This window comes from Triturus cristatus, chromosome 2_2 (genome assembly GCF_964204655.1).
Source record: "Triturus cristatus chromosome 2_2, aTriCri1.1, whole genome shotgun sequence".
Classification (NCBI taxonomy): Eukaryota; Metazoa; Chordata; class Amphibia; order Caudata; family Salamandridae; genus Triturus; species Triturus cristatus.
Window position 1 is genome coordinate 1018403541 of NC_140582.1, and position 26440 is coordinate 1018429980.

The 26440-nt window shown below is 46.4% G+C and overlaps 1 protein-coding gene across 10 annotated transcripts in view; it reads right to left on the reverse strand.

The window, feature by feature from the left end:
• Window positions 1-26440, reverse strand: part of ABLIM2 (actin binding LIM protein family member 2) — a 918768-nt gene that overhangs the window by 285705 nt on the left and 606623 nt on the right. For all 10 annotated transcript variants that reach the window (XM_085642477.1, XM_085642474.1, XM_085642469.1 and 7 more), the window contains one exon: window positions 157-234. In XM_085642477.1, coding sequence (XP_085498603.1) covers window positions 157-234 — 78 coding nt within the window. The remainder of the gene's footprint in view (window positions 1-156; window positions 235-26440) is intronic.

The window sequence follows — 26440 nt, forward strand, 5'->3', positions numbered from 1 at the left end:
AAGAAATACACAATAAAGCATGTCAAATGTGTGTATTCATTCCATAACAACCTGTAATGTTTGTGTTGCTTAGTTGCTGGGCATCCAGTGCGTGGTGCCAAATGGAAGTACAGTCACTTATTGTCACACACATAATGTCTCATTTACAGAACTTACATAAATCACTCGGTTGGGCGACCCTGATGTGCTGGAAGCAGGAACAGAAATAATGCTCTCAGAGGAAGTTCTAGTTTCCTGGAACAGAAAGAAAAAGCAAACTCACAAACATGAAAAAAAAGCTGCTTTTACAACGAATAAAGCTGCATTGTGTGTATTCTATCAACACCGCTGTAGATAGCCATACCAATGAAGAGCCAAATAATGCGGTACTTTGATCGCACAGCAGAGGGCGCAGTTCCCGAATTTGGAATCTGTTTTAAGTCTAACTTTCCTCTTCCACCATAACAAAAGAGAGATTGTATTTCATTGACGCACATTCATAGTACGGAACGCAACTTATGTGTTGCGTGGGAGTATACAGTTTATCACAAAAAACAATAATTATCTTTAATTGTGCCACTTAAAAAAAAACAGAATAAGAAAAAAATGAATTTAGCATGTGTATCCTCCTTTTCTTATGAAAAGATATATTCTATTTTATTGTTGCTTAATTTTACATACATTGCAGCAAATGTGTTATTTGACAGTAATACAATCTAGTGCAAAAGCGAGAATTTTGTTACAATTACCTAGTGGGTGCACTATACATAGAAGACACTTTCTTCTTCTTCCATCGCATGAAAAGATATATTTTATTGCTGCTTATTTGTACCATGCATAGCTACATGTGTGTTATATGACAGTAATACAAGTTATTACAAAACCTAGAAACTTGTTTGCATTTTGCCACATTTTAATCAGAATTGCAAACATGTATGCTTAGTAAATGGATATGATAAATGCATATGGTTAATGTATACAGAGTGAAAGAATATTTTGCTTCCTATATTTCAAATATGAAACTGCACAATTGTGGGAGATTTCTCTTCAGTATATAAGTAAACTGATCCCACCCGCCTATTTGATTATTCTCAGGTCAGAAACTGTTCATACGTCTCAGCAACATTCGAAAGGAGACTATCAAAGCCTACCTTAAACCACAATGGGCCAGTGGTGGCTGGCAACATTAAAATATGGTGCGGCGCGATCCCCAAAAATCACACCATATATGCTGCTGGCCCTCGACTGGATCCTGGTTACTACAGTAAGAAAGGGAAGGACTTCCTTCTTTCCTTCCTGCAGCGCAAATCTGACCAATACTGGAGCTGCTCTCATGCTGTTTTCGCATGAGAGCAGCCCCAGAATTGGTTGGAGCAAGCTAACCCAGGACTCGTTTTGAGGCTGCTGACCGGTGCTAGCAATCCCCCAGGTGTTTCACAGCTCTGGGATTCTTGGCTCTTAAATGCGCATGTCGGGCTGGCCGTCGCAAGACAGACGGCCAATTCGACATGCGCACTGGGAGGGCCAGCAGTAATAGTGCAATTGCAGGAATCAGTCCTGCCTCCTACCCTAACACTCACGCTGTCTGTAACAGTGCGAGCCGGCGAAAAATTATAATAAAATGTTAATACCATTTTATTAATGTGCGTTTACCTGCTGAGCTCGCTGCAGGCCGGACAACGCTCCTCCGCCCTTTAGGAAGAACTGCCCTGAAATGAACCATAGCTCAAGATAAGGCATTTAAACCCCTAGTCTGCAAGATGCACTATCTGAAACGGTATGCAGACTTACATCTTTCATCAAGGTTTTGCTGCAAGCACTCCCAGTAGCTTTAATGACGTTTCACCTACAAGACGGCTGTTGAATACGAGGGGTGTTCAATCATTTTATTCAGTAGAATATTGCCCTTCTCCAAGGAACTAATCCTCTGGTCCTCACACTGTTAAGCTATACTGCAGATTTCTCTTGAACACCTCTGTACACTTCTTTGAGGTCTCAGTTTGTTGTTGTAAGAGGCAGAAGGAAACGTCCATATATGGATTTGCAGTGTCATCTCCAAGCCAGGAGCATGCAGTTGAATTACACCACACAGGAGCTGCAGTTAAGCATTACTTTATTCGTCAGCATACACTCATGCACTGCGCATTACATCATACTTCCCATTAACCACAACCTAACACCTCCGCACATATTACGCGTTTCTTATTCAGAGTTCCCCCTGAACCACAAGGGTCCTAGTGTGCATAACATCAACATTTTACATCTCCCCGTTTGACACCACTAAAATCAAATTTGCTCGATTAGTCGGCGAGGCACTCACACTTGTCTGCTGGCTCAGGTGATGATAGGTGATCAAGGTTCACCCTGATCAGGCGACAGCAACATAGGCTCAGGTGCTTGAGCGAGACCTGCAGGCGGGTTTGCCTCACGCGTGGTTTTAGGACTCGACAAGTGTCGCAATAGATGTTGTAGTGTAGTTCCTATATCCCTGATAGGCTCTGCGCTTTGGAATAACATACACTATAGATTTTACATAGGACTAAGGCCAGTATGTCTCTATCGAGTATATTAAACTTAATTACTTGTGTGTGCCAGCTAACTCAGAGGTCACTAGAAACTTCTCGAATATAAAAGAAGGGATTAGTCTCTGACAACCGCATAAACATGACAACTTTGTTTCCTTTTAGAATCGGAACAGTTTCAGAATCGTGGAAACAATAGATAACAGGGTGTCAAGGCGCTGGGCCAAGGAACAAGTAAATAATCTGCCCAGATAAGTTTTGAAGGGTCCTCAATTGGATCCCATAATAAAGCAAAGCAATCCGGAACAGACAGTTGCAATTAGTCAAACGTTTTATTTTTTTGTTTTTAAAAAAATATGTAATATGTAATACAGAGTGTTTTCTCATGTTTAATCATCAAAATCAATAGATAGAACAAGCAAGTAATAAAGACACATGACACTTAAATCATCAGTGCATGTTATCAACATACAAGGTCCCATACACTCAATCAGACCACCTATAATTCAATCATACTAACATCCATTCAGGTTCACACATACACAATTAAAATAATTCAAGACGTCAGGGAAAGTCACAGGCCACATGATGATAGGGTGGAAAGATTACATAGAACATCCAGGAATTAGTCAAATTGTGTAATTCCAACTATCCGATACAATTAAACGCCAACGCGCGTTTCGGTGTCCAGCCCCAGCCGGGGCCACACCTTCATCAGGGCGAAGATGGTCAGACAACACTGGGACCAACAAACAAACCTAGGGTCATAGAAAAACATATAATCAGGATTACAACAAATCCTAAGGCATTCATTGGTACTCTATAAATTGATAATCTAAAGGCAAATGTCAGAACCGGAAAGATGAGGATATACAACTTAAATTCTTTTTTATTTGATATAGAGAAAAAGGCCAAACGGCCCAACATGGCATGGTGTAGGGTGCACCCAGACCTGAGAAATAGAAAATAGAACATAGCAATAGGTCCAGTCACATTTTTTGAGGAAAAGATTTAATGCCAAGGGGCGGAATCCAGAGCAATGAGAGACCAAATGTGATGAAGTTAAAATATATATCAAGTGATAAAGCTGAAAAGATTGATATGAAATCTCAGATGGAAAAACCCTTTTGGAAAATCTCACCCATAGATGGACAAAAGTGCGTGAAAAACATCAAATCAGTAAAAAGGCGAAGGGTCAATACCTAGAGGGTAAGTGCCATAGAGTTATTTATATAGGTGTATCGCCAAGGAAATGCGTAAAGGATAACACACTAGTTCCGCTCCACAGGTAAGTCAGCTGCATAGGGTAAAATAAGACGACAAGGAGAGATAACATGAATTAAATTAAGCCATAGGGCAAAGTGGTATCCATGTCATTTCAAAGAGTCTATAGAACAGGGCAGAACGCGCCACACAATGCTAATGGGGGCCATACATACCTACCAGAAAGGTTAGTAGAGATAGAAGTCCCAGATTCCTTCCAAGGGTCAGTAACCAAGCAAGGTATTGGCAGGCAGCTGCACGGTAAATAGTTTCAATCGTACCAATGACCGAGGATGAAAATATTTTTTCTAAAGAGGCCGTCAAGAATTTCTCACGGTCGTAGCTTCATAATAGGGCAATCAGTACGACAGTCCATACGTAGGAGACTGGATCTAAGCAAGATAAACAATACATAAGATCCAAGGACGATCGCCTGCAATACTCAATACAGTTGCATGCAGTGTAAATCAAATATCGCTGACACAAAATGAGCGTAAACATGGCCAGCGCATCGGAAAATCAGAAATCGAAAAACTCCGCATATATTTAAAGGGGCATGATTAGCAGCGTGAAAAATACAGAACCCGTTCTGCATAAGGCAGCGATAGAACCGAGACAAAAAGGGGACAGCTAGAGTACTAAAACAACGGTCTATCAGCGGATAATAAAGCTTATCGTACTAGAAGCTGCCAATAACGTCTACAAAAGCGTCAGAACTGAGGAGAAAAGGTCCGGGCAAGCTCGGGGGGACTTACCCGGCAAGCTCCTCATAGATGTCGTCTTAGGCGCGAGTAACTCCTCTGGTGGGGCGATAGAAGGGAACTGGATCAAATGCGTCTGAGGGGGGCGGGCCATACAAACGTATTTTCGACGGAGACCAGGGCCAATCATGTGTGGGTAAAAATCGAGGGAGGACTAACAGGAGAAGGAAAATTCCTGAAAATAGAGTGGCCATCATGGTGTGTGAACCAGGGAGGAGGAAAAGGAGATGGAAGAAGGGGAGGAAGATAATTCGACAGTGGATCACAACCGTCCACAGGAGGCAAGGCAAAGGGCGTGTTTTCAGCGGAAAATGCGACCAGATATAGAAAAATAAAAATTAAATATAATCGCCAGCATACAGAAAAAAATAATATGACACAAACATATATGTAATAGAAAAAAGGGGCCAGGTAAACAGTCCCTGTAGGAAATGCGACAGTCATGACATAGTCAGGAACAATGGTAGGAAAATTCTCGGGGGAGGGAAAAGATTTTCTTCCTTTCTTCTTGACCCTCCTGAAGAATATCTATATTAGATAATAAGACTAGGGACACAAGGGGACATTGTCAGGATGTTCAAAGTTCATAGGTTCAGATTTAAGTAATAGCATTTTCCCATGGGCAGTGTTCGTTCAAGCCTTTTTTAACTGATTTCAAGAGAAACATCCAGAACACCTCTCTTTTTTTGCGAATCACATTGGGGTCTTTTCCAGGGATGGTGCACATTTTTTCCAGAATTGACCATTTGAGGTCCTTCTCAGAGTGTTTGAGATTGTGCCAATGGGAAACAAGGGGTGCCGCGAGTTTCTTGGTTCGAATGTTAGACTTGTGTTCCCCAATTCGAATTCTACACTCGCGTCCCGTTTCTCCCACATAAATCAATTTACAAGGACAAATAATTATGTAGATGATGTTGGACGTTCGACAGTTTGTCATACTCTGAAGAGAGACAATCCGGTCAGGAGTGTGGATGGTATCGCCCACAATGGCATTGGGGCATGCATGACAAGCACCGCAACGGTGGTTGCCTTGTATCGGCCCCAGTCCGCAGATGGATTTTTGGCACAAGGGAGCAGACTCCTCGCATTTCCCTCTTACTAGGTGGTTTCTCAAGTTTTTGTTTCTCTTGAATGCAAATAATGGTTTGGGAAGTACATAGTCATCATTTCCAAGGTTTAGAAGGTGCCAGCAAGAATTGATGGTTTGTCTTAGTTTGTGGTTCACATTAGAGTGTTTAGTGATACAAACCAATTTATCCATGGGTTTCTTTTCATAGGATGAAAACATCGCTTCTCGATTGAAATATCTGGCCCTTTTGAAGGAGTCCTTGGCCAGCTTACGGGGATATCCACGGTTTAAGAGTTTTTCCCTAAGGAGATCTGCTTGTGTCAGAAATTCCTTAATGTTCGTGCAGTTTCTCCGAATACGAAGAAATTGGCTGAATGGGATACTGTCCCTTTGGCAGCGGGGATGATAGCTGCCGTACTGTAGGAGGGTATTTCTCGCAGTGGGTTTGGTAAATAGCGTAACAAAAAGTTGATCCTGATTGTTTTCTATCCAAGCATCCAGAAATTCAAGCTTACAATCGCTGGAATGGGCCGTGAATTTTAAAATCATATCTGCAGCATTTAGCAAATCGATGTATTCATCTAGGGAGGTATGATCCTCCTTCCAGATAAAAAAGATGTCATCTATGAAACGGACCCAGGAACGAACATTCTCATAGAACGGGTCCATGTCATTGAAGATGTTGGTTTGTTCAAAATGTCCCATGTATAGGCATGCTATACTTGGGGCACATGAAGCCCCCATACTAACTCCCTGAATTTGTTGGAAGTAGGTGTTATTGAACTCAAAGTAGTTCTGATTAAGAACTGTCTTGAGGCATTCGATGATAAATGGGGCATTAGTGATTCCTGGGTACAACAATAGAATCTCTTGTAGCACGGCCAATGCTCCTTTCTGTGGAATGTTGGTGTATAGGGATTCCAGGTCTAATGTCACCAGCAATTCCCTGTCAGCTTGATAATGGGTGCCCTCAACTTTGGAGATGAAGTGGCCCGTGTCTTTGATGAAAGAGGGAAGTTTGTTGACCAACGGTTTAAGGAATCGATCAATGTATTGGGACAGGGGTTCTGTGGCGGATCCAATGGTGGAAACAATTGGTCTGAGAGGGGGGTCAAGAACGTTCTTATGTATCTTGGGAACCCCATATATGATGGGCATGCGGGTGTAGGTAGGTGTCAGGAATTCAGCTTCCTTAGGACAAATGTATCCCATATCGACCGCATTTTCCACCAGGGTTAAAATCTGCTGTTTCAAAGCAGATTCTGGGTTCTTGCCAATACGTTTGTAGAATTTGGTCACTGAGAGGAGCTGATCCATTTTTTTGATGTATGAAAGTGTATCGAAAATAACGATACCTCCTCCCTTGTCGCAGGGCTTGATGGTAAGCAGTTTGTTCTCTTTGAGGGACCTAAGAGTGGTATTTTCCATGTTGGAGAGAATGTCAGGGGGTTCGGGTATAAATTTGATATTTTTTTCTATTTTGGTGGTTACAGCCCTCTCGAATATGCTGACCTCGGGCCCTACTGAATCCAGTGTGGGGGTGAAGTCAGAAGGGGGTCTCAGTCCGGAAAGATTTTCAGTACATTCGAGAGAAGGTCTGGATAGAATTTTTTTTTTTAGACGGATCTTTCGAAAAAACAAGTGGAGATCTTTCATGAATTCAAATTTATTGAAATTCGCAATAGGGACAAAGGAAATGCCCCTTGACAGGAGCTGGATGGCTTCAGGATTAACAACAGGCGTCGCTAAATCAAACACCGGAATAGAAGTTATGTTTTCCAGTACTGTTGATGTCGGGTCTGGATATACATTTGCGGTTGTCCCTGACCCTGATGGAAGTTCCTCTGTTGAGGAGTCCGAATTCTGGGCCGAAAACTCCCCCGGCGGTCGCCTAAAAACGATTCAGCATGGCGGGTCTGTCAAAGGCTTCCGATCTAGTCTGGTAGTTTGAATTGTAGTTGGGATCAAAATTGGTTGGGCCCTCTTCTTCAGAGTCTGTCATGTCAGAAAATGTAGTGATCCGTCGGTTGCCCCAATGTGGAGCAACACCATGTGGGCCATAATTGGGGGGGGGGAGGTATAGAAAGTGGCAGTAAGATATGGATATGCACGTTCTTTCGAAAATAGTCTGATGTCTTTTCTGAGTTTCTCTGTTTTCCGTTTGAGAAGATATTCAGAAAAGGAATCTAATTCCTGACAGATTACTTCCAATTTTTTCTTTCCATTTTCAACAGAATTGTCTTTAAGTTTTTCCTTCAGTTCTTCGATCTCCTTATTGAGTAGGAGGATAACTTCTCTCGCGGTCTCAATGATTAACATCATCCAATCCCTTGAGCACCTGTTGGAGATGAGGGCCCATCTCTCAAGGAATTGTCTGATGTCTACAAAGAGTCCAGGAATGTTACGGACCCTTAGCTCAATAGGTATAGCCTTCAAGTATTCCAGCATGAACTGGGCATAAAGTTCAGTTTGTTTCGATTTTCTTCCTCAAATTAAGTAATTTAGTCCATTCACCTTTCAGACCTTTGGAGAGAGTGAACTGTTTGTCTGTTCCAGCTGTAAGACCAATCATTTTAGCAAAGTCCTCATCCGAAAACCCAAACGTTTTGATACCTTCCATCTTGATAGTATACCAGAGAGCCAGTTATAAACAGCAGATATCTAAAATAGGGGGTTTCAGGAGAGAAGAATACACACAGGCAGAGCCTCTAGGTGTCGAAGAATCCTCGTCAAGATCGACCCAAGATGTCAAGATGGGAAAGAGCAGGGGGGAAAAAAGGAAAAAAACATTTTTAGATACAGAATGAAAAAATAAATTCTTTACAATTAAATAAGAATGAAAAGAAATGGGGAAAAAATAAGGAAGAAATATAGGAAAGGGTGCAACCTATTTTAGAGGAAGGAACACGGCCCCCACAGCCCCAGGGCTGTGACGCAAAATCCACTAAGTAGGGGGACCCCCGGTAATTAATGTGAGGCAGGTTAAGCAGGGGAAAGTCACGAAACCAAGGAACAAGTAAATAACCTGCCCAGATAAGTTTTGAAGGGTCCTCAATTGGATCCCATAATAAAGCAAAGCAATCCGGAACAGACAGTTGCAATTAGTCAAACGTTTTATTTTTTTGTTTTTAAAAAAATATGTAATATGTAATACAGAGTGTTTTCTCATGTTTAATCATCAAAATCAATAGATAGAATAAGCAAGTAATAAAGACACATGACACTTAAATCATCAGTGCATGTTATCAACATACAAGGTCCCATACACTCAATCAGACCACCTATAATTCAATCATACTAACATCCATTCAGGTTCACACATACACAATTAAAATAATTCAAGACAACGTCAGGGAAAGTCACAGGCCACATGATGATAGGGTGGGAAGATTAAGCAAGCTATTGCCCAGAGTCACATGGTGCTAACCTGCCTCCAGCGATCAAACCATGAACCCTGTGGTCCGGAGTCAGGCCCCCTGGCCGCTGCACCACACTTCTTCTGACATGTGTGCAGGGAAATCAGAGAACTAGGGACCAGATGTAAATAAATCTAGAATCAAGATTTCCTAATTGCAATTCTTACCGAATTGTAATTAGGAAAAATATTCCTGATGTAAGAAACCGTACATCTTTATAATAGCGATTCCCAGTGGGTCGCAAATCAACCTACCTCATGATTATTGATGAGAAAGGTCGCAATTTGCGACCCATTAGGAGTCAAAGCCATCCCTGGGATGGTGGCCTGATGAGGTCAGCAGACCATCATGTTTGTGATTGCCTTTTAATAGAGCAAATTTAATACAACACATTTTCCATAAAGTAAAACGAGTTGCGTTTGAAAAGCAAAAAAAAGGAAAGTTTGAAGTTTCATTTTTTAAGACTATACAGTGGTCCGTGGAATATTTTTTTATCATTCTCAAAGGGGAAGGGGTCCCTTTGGAAATGGGCTACCACCACCCAGTCTTAAACTGGTGGAAAAGTATTAATCTTTTGCGACTGGAATTTGGTCACAAAACAGTAATACAAATGATACCAATTTGGTATTTGGAAGGGACGCCCTAAACACGCCACTTCCAAATACCAAACCGCTAACACAAATTGCGATTCGGTAACATGTTACCATATAGCAATTTGTACATTTGAAAAAGCATTTTTTGTGTTGTAAATGGTTTGCAAATCTGGCCAAAGGTGTTTATTCGCTAAAGTGTTTTGGAGTATGTAAAATAGCACTTGTTTAGAACAGTTTTAGTTACTCATACATGCCTTTGTGAATTGGCTCCAAATGATCAAATATGGTAATGTTCATAAAACATTCATAAGTAATTATTAGAAACAGAAATGAATGTGCCCTCTTTGTCTTTTTAATAATAGGGAGTTGGACATTTCAGGGCTAATTCAGAAAGGCATGTAAGCCTATATAAGGGAGTACTACTGCCCTCCTGCCTCCAGTACCCATAAATGCTTTTTCTTAATCGGCCTGAAGGAGTACACTTATTTTATACAGCCTTCATAGAAGTTAACACAGGCACCAAATGAAATGAAATAGGCCACAGCCAGTGGGAATGATCCTTCATCTAAATTATTGTCCCTGGACATACAAGAGAGAGGAAAGCAGTAAATCCAAATATTTAAAGGCGCACTTTACGGTTTAGTTAATCTTACACTCATTTGGTCGTCTGACTGTAGAACCTTATTATGTTCGAAGTATTTTTTGCGAAAAATGAAGGAGATGTTCCTCACGTTTCACGTGGGCAGGTAGAGAGTTCCAAAGAAGAAAGCTCAGTCTTCCACCCCACATCTGGCATGTTGATATCTAGGTACTGCTAAGAGGCGACAGGCTGAAGACGGGAGAGGGTGAGAAACCACATAACGAGTGCTCGTTTCTGTAAGGTAGCTTGTGCCAGCCCCATGGACGGCTTGAAATGTGAGGCACATGGCTTCGAAAAGAATTCGTTTCACCAATAGAAGCAAATGTAGCTTTTTTTCTGGGCAGAAGAGCTAGAGGAACGAGAAGGGGGTGGGAATTGGAGAACTAGTTTGGTTGTGGAATGTTGAATGACCTTAAGTCGGTGTATCTAGTTTTTGGGTGATCCTAAAAAAAGTGCATTGCCATAATCAAGGCGACTGAGAATGGTGGCGTGAAGGACCATCTGACAAACATTAGAAGGAAGGGAAGGTAAGAAATTCATGAAGGTGAGGAATGTATGCAGAAATTTCATTTGAAGGAAGCAGATAGGTGAGACTTTGGAGACATGAATCGCCAAGGAGAGCATATCATCCAGATTGAAGCCGAGATTACAAACAACAGCGGGGGCCACAGCAGGACCAAGATCCAGGGGCCAGTAGGAGGGTAACACCTGTTTGGGCGTGGCCCCTCGATGTACAAACATGTTTTTGCTCCCAACATACACTTTAATTTTAGATTTTCAAAGTAGAACACAGCCTGTTCCCTTCCTCATTCTGAAAGTAGCAGAAATAGAATACAAATGAATTTGAATTTTCTCTGGTGCATTTTATGTAAAATTGACAAGCTACGTTTGGAACAACACATATGCAGGTATTATTTGTGTTGTAGCACAACATTATAAACAGAACAAATTAGCTCTATCACTTTTGCTCTGTACAAATCTGAAAGCTTAAAAAAATCAAGCCCTGTCTTGTTTTGGTTACTTCAGAGAGTTTGATAGGGGTTGAGAAGGGTACATCTTTATGGACGGGAGTTAGAATACAGTGATTCCTGTATTTTGTTGAGTTCAGCTGCCGAACTGCATGTCGCTGGATTTAGAACTAAAATCAATAAATTAAGCAATACTAGCAATGTTGTTGAAGTAAATCTGCATGATTGGGAAGCTGAAATATTTACAGTTAAAACAATGGAATGTTGAAAGCTTCATTGAAGACACAGAAGTGCCTCAGGGCCCATAAAGACTGGTACAAACTGCCTGTTCCAACATTCCACTGCTTGTTTTCTGTTTCTCCATGTTTATATTAGAGCATTATACCCCAGTGGGCGGAATGTTCTAATAGCCTTATAGCCCTTCTGCATTGGGATATAGTAGTTAAAGGCCCTCAACATTATTATAACTCAGATTTGGGACCTCGAACAACATTTATGGCCATTGGCAGAGGACTATAGGATTTAAACATATCAGCTTATCTATACCATAGCATTTTACAGGATCAGGTCGTCAAAGTGCTTTGCCCATGATACCATGAGGCTGTCAAGTGTGGCCATGTGCAGAACCCACTAAGACAATTGTCTCTGCTCGTAGTAGGGGGTAACATATCCCAAGATCATTTAGAGGGGGTAGGTCCATAGAGGCAGACCTCGGAGGGTGCTGGACACACTGAATAGGGGAGTTTTACTTCTTCCATCTTGAATAAAGGCTTCTGGGATTGTTTGCAGGCAGGCACAGAGGAACTGCTGCAAATGTGGGTTGCCTGAGTGGTGGGCAGCATTCCACCACCTCACCAGAACACATCTGAACCTGGTGAAGACCAAAAAGTTGTCGACTGAAGTGCAGCCTACTTTACACTTCAACCAAGGCACTGGAAGGAATGTATGACGTTACAACGCAAACATTTACAACGCATGCCTTTACAACACAGTTTTTACATCACAACATCCATTACAACGCATGATTTTACATCGCATGCCATCACAACGCATTTTTAGAAACTATATTTACAACGCTTTCCATTACATCGCATTATACCATTACAACGCATATGTAGGACTTGGCCCTTTTTGGCTAAAGTCCCTAAACCTTTTCCTTTCCCCGAGACCTTTTTTCTGACATGGTGATGCCAACTTAGATGCTTTGGGCACTTTGCCACTGCTGATCAGTGTCAAAGTGCAAGTGCTCCCTGTGTAAAGTGTAATGGTAATTGTTTGTCCATGATTGGTATGGTTGCCTTACTAGTAAAGTCCCTAGTAAAGTGTATTATGTGTGCCAGGGCTGGTAATGCAAATGCTACTAGTGGGCCTGCAGCACTATTTATGCCACCCACACAAGCAGCCTTAAAAAGGGAACTCAGGCCTGCCATTGCAGTGCCTGCACACAGTTTGTTAAACTGCGATGTTGTTCTGACAAGTGCACTAACTTGCCAGACCTTACCCTTCCCTTTCTATGCACATCAGACACCCCTTTGGTAGATCCAGGGTACCCTCTGGGCAGGGTGCAGTGCATGTGGAAGGTAGGACAGGTACTACGGTGTGTACCATGTCCTGACAGTGAAATAATCTCCATTTCGTTTTTCACTGTTGAAAGGCCATCTTGCCCAAAGGACAGAATGGGAAGGCTGTGTAATATGTTTTCCAGCCTATCTTCCCAAAGGCTTAAGATGGAAAGGTGAAGTTTAGTATGCCTGAACTCACAATGTAATAATACATCTTTTTATGAAGGTGGTTTTTGCATTGTGTGTTTAGAAGCCACTCTTTCAGAAGTGGCTGGGTTTTTGTGCTCTAACATTTCTGTGTGTATCTACCTGGTTGTGGATTGACTGTCTGGATTTGAAAGTGATAGGATCTGGGGAATGTCTTGACCCAGGGAAGGAGGTGAGACAGTAACAGGCTGACCTGCATCTTGAGTGTTGGGGGAGGAGTAGCCCCTAGAGGTGAAGAGGTCAGGGTTGCTGCTACAAAACAATTGTCCCATCTCCTGTTGAGTGATTGAGAATCCAGACCCCCACTAATCAAAGGAAGAAGGTGTCACTGGCAGGGAGGCACACAGAACTGGTTTTAACAGGGGTCATTGCCCCCTGAACACAAAGACTTCAGAGCCATTGAGGGTTATAACTTTGAGAGCTGAAGCCCCTGAACTTTGGAGAATGGCTTGATCAAGATTGAACAAGACTGGAGCTACTTCGTGGTCAAGAGGAACCTTTGCCAGGGAAGAAACAACTGAAGAGACTAAAGGAAAGAACTGACCCTTGCTGTGTGTTCTGGGGCTGGTCTGCAGTTTGCTGTTTTAACCAAGGAAAGGCTAAGGGGACAGTGCTTGAAAGGACTTTGCTGTGCTGTGTCCTGAAGTAACTTATCCCCAAGGCCCGAGGTGAGCTGGCTCCCTGTTGCGGAAACACAGGAACACAAAAGTTTCCAGGAGAGTCTCAGCAGGGCTATGTGTGCGTGCTTGTTGCAGCCTGAGACCCTCGGAAGGTGTGCCCTGTGATCGTGGGCACCTGGAGTCCAAGCAAGGATCAGCAACGCGGTGTGCGTGTGCTTTTTGCAACCTGACCCCTTCGTGAGGATTGTCCAGTTATCGTGTGCACCGGAATCCAAGTGAATCTCATCGATGCTGTGTGCGTGTGCGTCATGCACCGTGAGACCTTTGTGAGGATTTGCCTTGTTATCGGGTGCACCGGAATCCAAGTGAGTCTCATCAACGCTGTGTGCGTTGTGCACCGTGAGACCTTTATGAGGATTTGCCTTGTTATCGTGTGCACCGGAGTCCAAGTGAGTCTCATCGACGCTGTGTGCGGGTGCGTTGTACACCGTGAGACATTCGTGTGAATTTGCCTTGTTATCGTGTGCACTGGAGTTAAAGTGAGTCTCAGCGACGCTGTGCGCGTGATCTTTGTGCATCCTGAGACCTTCGTGTGGAGTGCCCAGTGATCGTGCACCCGAAGCTCAAGGAAGTCTCAGGGACTCTGTGTTCGTGTGCCCTGGGGCAGCCTGAGATCTTCGTAACTGTAGCGGCCCATACTGGCAGCCCTGTAGGAGCTGAGCCGACGGCCCGAGACCGCCGTTTCCAATTCACAAAGATTGCATTGGAGGCCCAGCCACTGGACGAGGAGAGGAGAGTGAGTTTGTGCCCCCCAGGTAATGTGCGTCGACTCCTGGGGCAGGGTGCAGGCTCGGAGGGAGACGCTCTCGGCCTCTCTCTCGTTCCGGCAGCGCAAGCCTCTGCTTCGGCTCGTATCATGGCCTGTAGTGCCAAAGGAGTGGCAGTACAGGGGCTGGAGTGCGGAGATGCACTTTTTGATTACACCGAACCCGTGTTGGGGGCAACTGTTGAGAGACTGAATGCAAGTCAGAAGCAGAGGTGGAGAGACTGCCTAAGGCACAGTGATCGGTGCCTCAGTGTATTACGCATTATTCCATTTCTGCATAACGGAGTACCTGACCGTCGTATTACACATTGCATCATTTCAGCATAACGGAGTACCTGATTAGAGTATTACGCATTGCATTATTCCTGCATAACGAACTACCCGATAAGTGTATGACACATGGCATTATTTCTGCATAACAAAGTACCTGATTGTCGTATGACGCATTGCATTGTTTCTGCATAACGAACTACCTGATTAGCGTATTGCGCGTTGCATTATTCCTGCATAACGAATTACCTGATTAGTGTATTACGCATTGCCTTATTTCTGCATAACGACATACCTAGTGGTTGTATTATACATTGCATTATTTTTATCTTGCATGGTGCCTGGTTGTTGCGTTACGCATTGCATTCTTTTTACATTGCAGAGTGACTAATTGTTGCGTTACGCATTGCATTCTTTTTACATTGCAGAGTGTCTGATTGCTGCGTTATGCCTTACAGTATTTTTACATTGCAAAAGTGCCTTATTCTAGCATTACAAACTGTATAACATGATATTAGGATTACAGGAAAATGTTTAGAAGTGCTCATTAATACCGCCAGAACTTACAGGGGCAGGCTGGCCTAACAACCGGCCAGGAGAAATAGTACATAAACTCATATGTTGGATTTATATCCTGTGGTCTTATTGTATATCTTTTTTATATAAAGTTTATACTCGGTTTTATAAAACTCGTGTGGAGTCTATTTGCGGTGTCATCATTGGGATGTTGTGAGGGTGGTTGCAAATACTTCACACATTTGCCTTGAAGATAAGCCTGGCTGCTCGTGCCAAGCTACCAAAGGGGTGAGCGGGGCTATCTCAGAAGGTGACTTTCCTTTCCCTGACGTAGAACCGCGGCCTAAGGTACCCACCTCAGCCAACCAGCATACAATTACAAAGCATACCATTACATTGCATTTAAGGTAAAGGTTGGATAGTGTAGGGTTAAAAATTACTATTCCCACTCCAGTGAGTGCAACAGTAGGGTAAGTGTTGGATAGTGTAGGGGTAAAAATTACTATTCCCACTCCAGTGAGTGCAACAGTAGGGAAAGTGTTGGATAGCGGAGGGGTAAAAATGGAGAGGGTCCTAGATACTGGGTGCCTACTTTGGAAGACCAGGAGCTGTGTGCGAGAAAAGGAGTGACTTTTCCAGCATCTTCAAATTCACACTATTGCCGAAGCAGGGGAAGCAGAGAAGAGATGTCAGCCTTTTCACTGGGGCTGTAACTGGCATCTCTCAGAAGTGCACCATGAAGTCTGAAAGTAATTACTATGCTCAGGCCCTGTTGGCCTCTGTGAGGCAGGACAGTTTGCTGGTAACTTTCATTGCCTTTGGTGCAAGACTAGCTTCCAAGTATGCTTCTGGTAAACCACATAGACTAAAATTGACTCAGATATCAGAATGGTACTTCCAGGCATCATCCAGACTTAAAATCTTTAAAACTTTCATAATTTCTGTGAGTCAGATTTTTACAAATGTTCGCTCCTTATCAACTCCTAAAATGCAGAGGATGAGACATTGTTCATGCTACCAATGCTTACACCACTGGGATTCCCTTTGTACTCTTTCAGATCGGGCTGCAGGGAAAGAGCTTTCCCATCAGCCAGAGGCTATTTTTTGTTCTGAGTAATGATCAGCACACATGGAGCACTGACATCATCAGTTTCAAGGTGAAATTAAAGGAAGCCATACAACTCCTTTTACTGTAGTCAGGGGTCAGGGGGAACATCTCATTACCCAAGCGCAGAGCATAACAGGAGAGGTATCATTGGAAAGGAGAGATTCCCCTTTTCCATTGATACTTCTCCCAAATGAATCCCTGCTTGTCCACATTTCTGCACCAAAAACATGGAGCCATGACTGAACGAGGTGTGGCCAGTGTGCAAAAACAAGGGCTTATGGGTGAGGAGGTTATTTCTCAGAAAGGGGAAGATAGGAAGGTTGTTGAGGAATCTGTGGTTAGACAGAGTTTCTATCAGAAAAAGTGTTACCAAAGGTAGGTAACTTGTGCTTCTAAAAGAGACTTCTAACCTTATATTCCTCACCTTAGAACAAGCATTACTTCCCAGGAGGCGGGTCTGCAATTGGCTCAATCCAGGAAGTCTTGAAGGGATAAACAGGCAAAATGCTTGTCTTGATCGACCTGACTGTCCAAGCAGTAGTGCTTTGTGAGTGTGTGGAGTGATGCCCACGTGGCAGCTTGGCAGATGTCCAGCACAGGTACCCTGTGTGCTAAAGCAGTAGTAGCCCTGGTGGAATGGACCCACAAGCCCTCGAGGAGGCTGCTTCTTTGCAAGTGCATAGAAGATTTTGATGCAGAGTATAATCCGAGATATGGTCCATTTCTGCAACACCATGCCTTTTTTCGCACTAGCGAACCCAATGAAGCCCTAAACGTCCTCCCAGTGGCCTTCAGTGTGATCTATGTAAAATGAAAGGGCTCTTTTTAAGTCCTTAGTATGGAGTCTCTTCTCTTCCTTAGAAGGATGAGGCGGGGTTAAAAACATAGGTAGCACATTGCTTTGGCAGATGTGGAAGCATGTCAAAATAGGTGACGTGAACAGTGAGGGCTGATTCGGTAGTCCCAAAAAAGCAGAGATGGTGACTAGGAAAATTTTAACAGTGCCCAAGGCAAGGCTTTGCTGGATTAAGAATAGCACAAACAACAGCACAAGGGGGCTGAAAGTGGACGTTATGGGAAGCACACCAACCACAAATTTGTCCCAACGGCAGGTGTATACACTTTTGTTGTTAGGATGACATCAGATCTCTGGAATAAAACCAAAAGCATTCAGCAGCTGCCACTCAATCTCCACGCGTGAAGCCAGAGCGTGAGCAGGCATGGGTGCAGAACCCTGCCCTGTTGGTGTGACAGGAGATCCTCCCAAAAGGGCGTCTGATCAGAGGACAGATGCTTATACTCAGGAGTTTGGGATTCCAAATTCTCCTTGCCTAGTCCAGAGCCACTAAAATGACATGGGCCTAATCAGGCCTGATCTTCTTGAGAACCGGTGGCAAGAGTAGAATCAGCAGAAAGGCGTATAGGAGTCCCGGACTCCAATCTAAGTGTAACGTTCTCTGAGCAAATAGATTGCACCATGTTTCTCCCCATTCTTGGAAGAAACCTTTTGCACCTCCAGATGTAGACGCCATGCTTGACCCATAAGGCGTTAATGGCTGAGTTTGTCTGCCCTGGAGTTCAAAGATCCTTTCAGGTGCTGTACAGCCAGGAAGATGTCATGGTGCTACAGCCAAATGCAGAGGCACACAGCCTCCTGGCACAGGTTCCACAAGCCCACTCTGCTCTGCTTGTTCCCATACCACATGGTACACACCTGAACCAGCCTTCCCTTGATGGATGGACAGAATGTTTTCAATGACAAGCGGATAGCCTTGAGCTCCAGAAGATTGATATGGAGCCGAGATTCTGCCAGAGAATCGAGTCCTCTGATCTCCACCTCTCCAAGTTGGCTGCCCCAACCCAGAAGTAATGCATCGGACACCATCATCAGCTTTCGGTGAGGAAGGGGAAGGTGTCTGCCTCTGATCTAATTGTAGTTTGTCAACCACCACTGCAGATCTTTTTCGATCTCCTCCCAAATCTGGACCAGGTCACAAACATTAATCTCCTGCTTTGATCAATCAATCAATCAGTACATCTGTAGAGCGCACAACTCACCCGTGAGGGTCTCAAGGCACTGGGGGGGTGGGATGGGGTGCTGCTACTGCTCGAACAGCCAGGTCTTGATGAGTCTCCTATAGGCCAGCAGGTCCTCGGTCTGTCATATGCGGATGGGGAGGGTGTTCCAGGTCTTTGTGGCAAGGTGAGAGAACAATCTGCTGCCGGCAGTTGCTCAACAGATGCGTGGGACGAGGGCGAGGTCAGCAGAGCGAAGCTGGCGGTTCGGGGTGTAGAAGGTGAATCGTTCGTTGAGGTACGCTGGTCCGGTGTTGTGAAGAGCGTTGTTAGCGTGGGTGAGGAGCTTGAAGGTGATCCTCTTGTTGACAGGGAGCCAGTGTAGGTCTTTCAAGTGGGCTGTGATGTGGCTGTGGCGGGGGATGTTGAGGATGAGGCGTGCTGAGGCGTTCTGTATGCGTTGTAGTCGTTTCTGGAGTTTGGCTGATGCTCCTGAGTAGAGATCGTTGCCGTAGTCCAGTCTGCTGCTGGCGAGGGCCTGGGTGACCGTCCTTCTGGTACCGGTGGGGATCCATCTGTAGATCTTGCGGAGCATGCGGAGGGTGTTGAAGCAGGAGGAGGAGACGGCGTTCACTTGCTGGGTCATTGACAGTGCAGAGTCCAGGATGACTCCCAGGTTGCGTGCGTTGTTAGTGGGTGTCAGTGAGGTTCTCAGAGCAGTCGGCCACCATGAGTCCTCCCAGGCGGAGGGTGTGGTACCGATGATGAGGACCTCCGTCTTGTCCGAGTTCAGTTTCAGGCAGCTGGTCGTCATCCATTCGGCAATGGCCTTCATTCCTTCGTGAAGGTTAGATTTGGTGGTGGTGGGGGCCTTGGTGAGGGAGAGGATCAGCTGGGTGTCGTCGGCGTATGAGACGATGTTGAGGTCATGCAATCTGGCGATGTTGGCGAGCGGTGCCATGTAGATGTTGAAGAGTGTCGGACTGAGGGACGATCCTTGGTGTACGCCGCAGATGATCTTGGTGTCTTTAGAGCGGAAAGGGGGGAGGTGGACACTCTGGGTTCTGCCGGTGAGGAAGGAGGTGGTCCAGTCCAGTGCTCTGTCGCGGATCTCTGTGTTGTGGAGGCGTGTGCGGAGGGTGTGGTGGCAGACAGTGGTGAAGGCGGCCGAGAGATCCAGGAGGATGAGGGCCGCGGTTTCTCCGTTGTTCATCATGGCCCTGGTGTCGTTGGTTGCGGCGATGAGGGCTGTTTCGGCGCTGGGACGGGTCCAGGATGTTGTTGTCTTCGAGGAAGGAGGTCAGTTGCTTTTTGACGATCTTCTCGATGACTTTCGACGGGAACGGGAGGAGGGAGATGGGCCGGAAGTTCTTGAGGTCCTTGGGGTCAGCTTTGGGTTTCTTGAGTAGGGCATTGATTTCAGCGTGCTTCCAGCTCTCCGGGAAGGTGGCGGTGTCGAAGGAGCTATTGATGATCTTGCAGAGATGGGGTGCGATGGTGGAGCTTGCTTTGTTGAAGATGTGGTGCGGGCAGGCATCGGATGGTGAACCGGAGTGGATGGTGTTCATGATTTTGAAGGTGTCTTCGTCATTGACGTGGGTCCAGGACAGCAGGGGGTCAATGGCGATGAGGCTGGGGGGCGGTGAGGCTGGGAGGCTGGGAGGTGGTGAGTCTGAGGTGTCTGTGTCTGTCAGGGGGGCCTGGTTGCTGAAGCTGTTGTGGATGTCTGCGATCTTGCGGTGGAAGAAGGTGGCTAGGGAGTCGCAGAGGTCTTGTGATGGCGGGATGTCGTTGGAGTAGGAGCTGGGGTTGGAGAGCTCCTTCACGATGTTGAAGAGCTCTTTGCTGTTGCGTGCGTTGTTGTCAATGCGCTCTTTGAAGGAGGTCCTTTTGGCGGCTCGGATTAGTTGTTGGTGTCTGTGGATTGCGCTCCTGTAGGCTGTGTTGCTGTCTGATGTTAGTTTGTGGTGCAACTTCTTCTCGAGCCTACAGCAGGCCTGCTTGGATGCCTGGAGGTCGGCGGTGAACCAGCTGGCTTTTCTGTCGGTGCGTCTGTTCGATGGTTTCTTGATCGGGCGAGAGCGTTAGCGCAGTCCTCGATCCATTGCCTGAGGTTGAGGCGGCGGAGTCGGTGTCGGTAGTGTCCGTTGGTGGGTTTCGGGTGAGGGTGGTGACTAGCTGGTCTGTTGGGGACTTTGCTCCAGCTGTGGTGGGGGGCTCGTTGTGTGCAGTGGTGCGTGGTGGGTTTCTCGAAGGTGAAGTGGACGCAGCGGTGGTCGGTCCAGTGGAGTTCGGTGGTGTGGCTGAAGGGGACGTGGTTGCTGGCTGAGAAGATGGGGTCGAGCGTGTGTCCAGCGGAGTCGGTGGGGGTCATGACGAGCTGTTTGAGTCTGAGGTTGGCAAGGTTGTCGAGCATGGTGGTGGAGTTGCTGTTGTTGGTGTTCTCGAGGTGGAAGTTCAGGTCTCCGAGGAGGATGTAGTCTGTGGACGCAAGGGCGTGCGTGCTGACGAGGTCGGCGATGGAGTCTCTGAACGGCGGCCAAGAGCCAGGTGGTCTGTAGATAAGGGTTCCACTGAGGGTGGTGCTGGGGTCGGTGTGGATCTGGAAGTGCAGGAGTTCGGCGGTGATAAGCGTGTCGTCGGTGCTGGTTGAGATTCTGAGGGTGTTTCTGTGGACGATGGCGATTCCTCCTCCTGTGCCATTGGTGCGGTCCCTGCGGCTGATCTTGTAGCCGTCAGGGATGGCTATGGCGATGTCGGGTGCCGAGGAGGGGTTCAACCAGGTCTCCGTCAGGAAGGCGACATCAGGGGAGGTGGAGTCGAGTAGGTCCCAGAGTTCAATGGCATGTTTGCGGGCGGAGCGGGTGTTGAGAAGAAGGCATCGGAGGCTGTTGCGATCTACCCCGTTGGGCTTGGTGGTGGTTTGGAGGCTGGTGTAGTGGCAGTTCCGGCAGGAGTCCGTGGGTCCGCTTCGGGGTGGCCCGGACGCAGGTGTGGGATTGGCCGCCGTTGAGTGCGTGGAGGGTGCTGGCGTCGTAGCAGCGTTGGGTGTCGTGGGCGTATGCGGGGGCCAGGGAGTCCGGAGCTGGGCGCAGTCCAGGCGCGGATGGGCGCAGACGGGCTTGCTGTAGGCACGGCCGCTGTGCGCGGCCGCCATAAGAAGGGGAGGTGGGAGGGAGGAGCAGCTGGGAGGAGGGAGCTGGACGAATGGGCGGGCGGGGCCGCAGGGGACGCAGCGGCGGGAAACAGGAGATCAGAGCGGGCGGGGGAAAACAAGGCACGACAATCAGGGAAATACAGGGAAAGAAAACAAAAACAGAATACAAGCAAAAACTAACTGAAGGCAAAGAGACAGAGTTAAAGATTGCAAACAGGAAACAGGGGCAGCGAGAGTACCCTGATACCTACAGCCCACCACTGGGCCACCAGGGATGAGGCACAGGTGGTAGCCTGCGGGTGAAGGAGGGCCTCGAAATCACGGCAGCAGCAGCGAGCGGGACACGGGCACACAGGTGTTGCTGTGCGGCGTGGGGAGCGACCTGCCTAAGAACAGGGTCAATGGTCGTTCTCCTCACCGCGAAGCGGCCGCCATATGAAGGGGAGGTGGGAGGGAGGAGCAGCTGGGAGGCGGGAGCTGGACGAATGGGCGAGCGGGGGGCGGGACCGCAGGGGACGCAGCGGCGGGAAACAGGAGATCAGAGTGGGCGGGGGAAAACAAGGCACGACAATCAAGGAAATACAGGGAAAGAAAACAAAAACAGAATACAAGCAAAAACCAACTGAAGGCAAAGGGACAGAGTGCAGAGTTAAAGATTGCAAACAGGAAAAAGGGGCAGCGCGAGTACCCTGATCCCTACAGCCCACCACTGGGCCACCAGGGATGAGGAGCAGGTGGTAGCCTGGGGTGGAGGAGGGCCTCAAACTCACGGCAGCAGCTGCGAGCGGGACACGGGCACACAGGTGATGCTGTGCGGCGTGGGGAGCGACCTGCCTGAGAACAGGGTCAAGGGTCACTCTCCTCACCGCGCATGGCCGCCATAAGAAGGGGAGGTGGGAGGGAGGAGCAGCTGGGAGGCGGGAGCTGGACGAATGGGCGAGCGGGGAGGCGGGGCCGCAGGGGACGCAGCGGTGGGAAACAGGAGATCAGAGCAGGCGGAGGGAAACAGGGCATGACAATCAAGGAAATACAGGGAAAGAAAACAGAAAACAAGCAAAAACTCACGGCAGCAGCAGCAAGCGGGACACGGGCACACAGGTGGTGCTGTGCGGCATGTGGAGCAACCTGCCTGAGAACAGGGGACTTCAGATTCCACTGCAAAGCCAGCATATGCCATTAAGTTTGCGTTAGAAGTGGGGTTTCTGGTTGGCTAGGGTATGCACCTAAGCCAGGCAGAACCCACCACTCTAGTCAGGGTAAGGGAATTACACACCCAAGATAACCCCTACTCACCCCTTTGGTAGCTTGGCATGAGCAGTCAGGCGTATCCCAGAGGCAATGAGTAAAACGTTTGCACGACACACACACACCAGTGACACAATTAATACACCACAAAACAAACCCCACACAGGATTATATAAAAATACTTCATATATTGTATATAACACATAGACCACAATCACATAAATCACTTTGCCAAGCAGGCAATTGTCATAATATCACAGTTAGTGCAATACATTCAGCGCCGGGACGTCCCTTTTCTGGGGCAGCCGAGCGCTTTACAAGTCACCATAACATCACGTAACAATAAATACTTTTAAGCTGCACACATTACCAAAATACCCTACGTCATCACTGTACATATTATTCAGGTCCTGAAATGATACTCTTTATCTATCATTGCAACTGTCGGATAGCCACTGGACGAGGTCTCGGTGATGAAGCTGACTTCTGGCAGAAAAGCTTTGAGTGGGAGAAATTTGAATTTTGTGCTCAGAGAAGGTCCCTGACCAGCTGGATACTTTTCACACCTTCACCGGTGAAGATTTCTACCTTTTTTGACTTCATCAGGTTTTTGGAGCTCACATTCTTCCAATGGGGGAAGGTTGCAGTCCGTAGCTGAGGAGGGCTCCACTAGGCTAGACAGCTTCTGTGCTAAGTCCCTGCCGGATCCGACTTGCTGCAGCAGAAAGGAAAATAGTGAGAGCAACATGAAATTTCGGCCCAGCGGCGATACACTTTTGTCAATTCTGCCTGGCAGGTTGGTCCCACTCCCCTGTTGGTTCTCAGACCAAAAAGTTCCAGGTTTCAGGAAACTTTAGGAGGAGTACACTTTGATGCTAGATGAGGGTTCAGGGCCTTGGAGACATCATTTGGGGGTCAAAACACACTCTAGTATTGGCCAGCAGCAGGGTCCAGGGTAGTTAAGTGGAACTGGTCAGCTTGGCAATTGCAGGAAAGGCTTCTGGAAGAGAGTTGCCCCCCTGTAGCTCAAATAGTAGGTCAGCCAACACCCTTTGAGTCACTTCTGGGGTCCTGGGTTCAAGGCAAACAAGTTCAATCTTCCTACAGGTTCTTCAGATAGCAGGGCAGTCCTTCTTCTGATTCGTCACATGTCCAGGAGTGTTCTGAGAAGGGTACTCGGAATGCCCCTTTTATGCCAGCCTGTGGGTGGGGAAACTCCTGGCCACTCCCTAACCAATAGGGTCAAATTTCCCATGGGTGACCCTATCCACTTTTGCAGCACAGCCTGTGTGTTTTACTGTAAACTATCCTACAGTGCCCTTCTCCACCTAAATCCAACATGGCAGAACACTTCATTTTCTGGCTTGGCGGGGCTCCGCAGAGCTCATCCCCAGTTAAAGCACCTCCCTCAAAAGGTTGGACCTCCACTGGACTTGACCATTAAGTTGAATTTTAAATCACTACTTCAAAAGAAGTGCATTCCTCCGTGGCAGGGCCCGGAGCAGAAATCAGAGCAGAGTCTGGAGTATTGTCCAGGCCACTGGTATCAAACAGCTCCTTGTACCAGTTTTCCTCCTGGTAGGAGCCTTCCTCCACCCTGACAAGGATTGTGGCTGTTGTCTGAGAAGGGCTCACACAGGCTTCAACCAACAACTCATTTTCTCACACATAGGAAAAATCACGAGGGTAAATGCAAAAACCGTAGTAAAAAAAAATTTTTTTTACAAATCTGTCTGTTCCTGAAAGCTGGGATTGGCGTGATCTTATCACAGAAAACCATTTTTAGAAAAAAAAATCAATTTCTTGCACAGAGCTTTCACCTTTTTTTCAACAGCCCCCAGCTATTTTCTTAGTTTTGTTACTATTTTTCAATTCTCCAATGTAAGAAATTGGAGTATTAGTTGAGGGAGATGAGAACCTGCCTCAAATATTAATCACAATCCTTGTCACGGTGACCACAAACGTCACTAAATAAGTCTCTGAATAAAAATGTACTTAAACATATCTTGGAACCAAAGTAGTCAGCCTTAACTTAAAGGCAATGTGTAAGGTATTTATGCAGTACTCAAATAGCAATAAAGTGAAAACACAACATAAGAAAAATCACATACCAATCTAGAAAAATAGAATAATTTTAATAAATATAATGACAGCAAAGCATAAGACATCCAATAAGTAGAACGGCAGTTATGAATTTTTCAAGTTTAATGTTCAAAATTGTGCCAAAAGCATTAAGAGTCATCTGCGGTGATTTGCTTGCGCTTGACCGGGAGCAAAGTCAATAGCTGACTACGATGGAGCACGAGTCGGATACAGGGATCAGGTTCATCCCAGTGAAAGGTTTTACCATTGGACTCTGGGATGGAAGTCTAAAATCCTCAGCAGGCTGTGGCCGAAGAGGGCTCCATCTTGTCGGATAGCCACTGGACGAGGTCTCGGTGATGAAGCTGACTTCTGGCAGAAAAGCTTTGAGTGGGAGAAATTTGAATTTTGTGCTCAGAGAAGGTCCCTGACCAGCTGGATACTTTTCACACCTTCACCAGTGAAGATTTCTACCTTTTTTGACTTCATCAGGTTTTTGGAGCTCACATTCTTCCAATGGGGGAAGGTTGCAGTCCGTAGCTGAGGAGGGCTCCACTAGGCTAGACAGCTTCTGTGCTAAGTCCCTGCCGGATCCGACTTGCTGCAGCAGAAAGGAAAATAGTGAGAGCAACATGAAATTTTGGCCCAGCGGCGATACACTTTTGTCAATTCGGCCTGGCAGGTTGGTCCCACTCCCCTGTTGGTTCTCAGACCAAAAAGTTCCAGGTTTCAGGAAACTTTAGGAGGAGTACACTTTGATGCTAGATGAGGGTTCGGGGCCTTGGAGACATCATTTGGGGGTCAAAACACACTCTAGTATTGGCCAGCAGCAGGGTCCAGGGTAGTTAAGTGGAACTGGTCAGCTTGGCAATTGCAGGAAAGGCTTCTGGAAGAGTGTTGCCCCCCTGTAGCTCAAATAGTAGGTCAGCCAACACCCTTGGAGTCACTTCTGGGGTCCTGGGTTCAAGTCAAACAAGTTCAGTCTTCCTACAGGTTCTTCAGACAGCAGGGCAGTCCTTCTTCTGATTCGTCACATGTCCAGGAGTGCTCTGAGAAGGGTACTGGGGATGCCCCTTTTATGCCAGCCTGTGGGTGGGGAAACTCCTGGCCACTCCCTAACCAATAGGGTCAAATTTCCCACGGGTGACCCTACCCACTTTTGCAGCACAGCCTGTGTGTTTTACTGTAAACTATCCTACAGTGCCCTTCTCCACCTAAATCCAACATGGCAGAATACTTCATTTTCTGGCTAGAGTTCCCTGGACCAACCAGAAGCGTGGGGCTATATTAATGGTCAAATCCTCCCTTGTGGTTAATCCTGACCAGTTCTGGAGCAGCTCCACCCTCCCACTGGGTTTTGAGCCATGCGGACTAGGAAGACAAAGAGAGGTAGGCCTAGGTGTGAGCTACAACTAGCAGTGACAGAAGGAGGCAGGCCTAGGTGTGAGCTACAACTAGCGGCGACAGGGTAGGCACCCTTTGAAGCTCAAAGGGCGATGGGCACAACTCTCCAGGCTATCATGTTCAAAGAAAAACACCTCTCCACACCCAAGACTTTTGTCCACTTTCTTGCAGCAATACACATTACACCACAGGCGAGCCATTAACAGTCAGGTGACA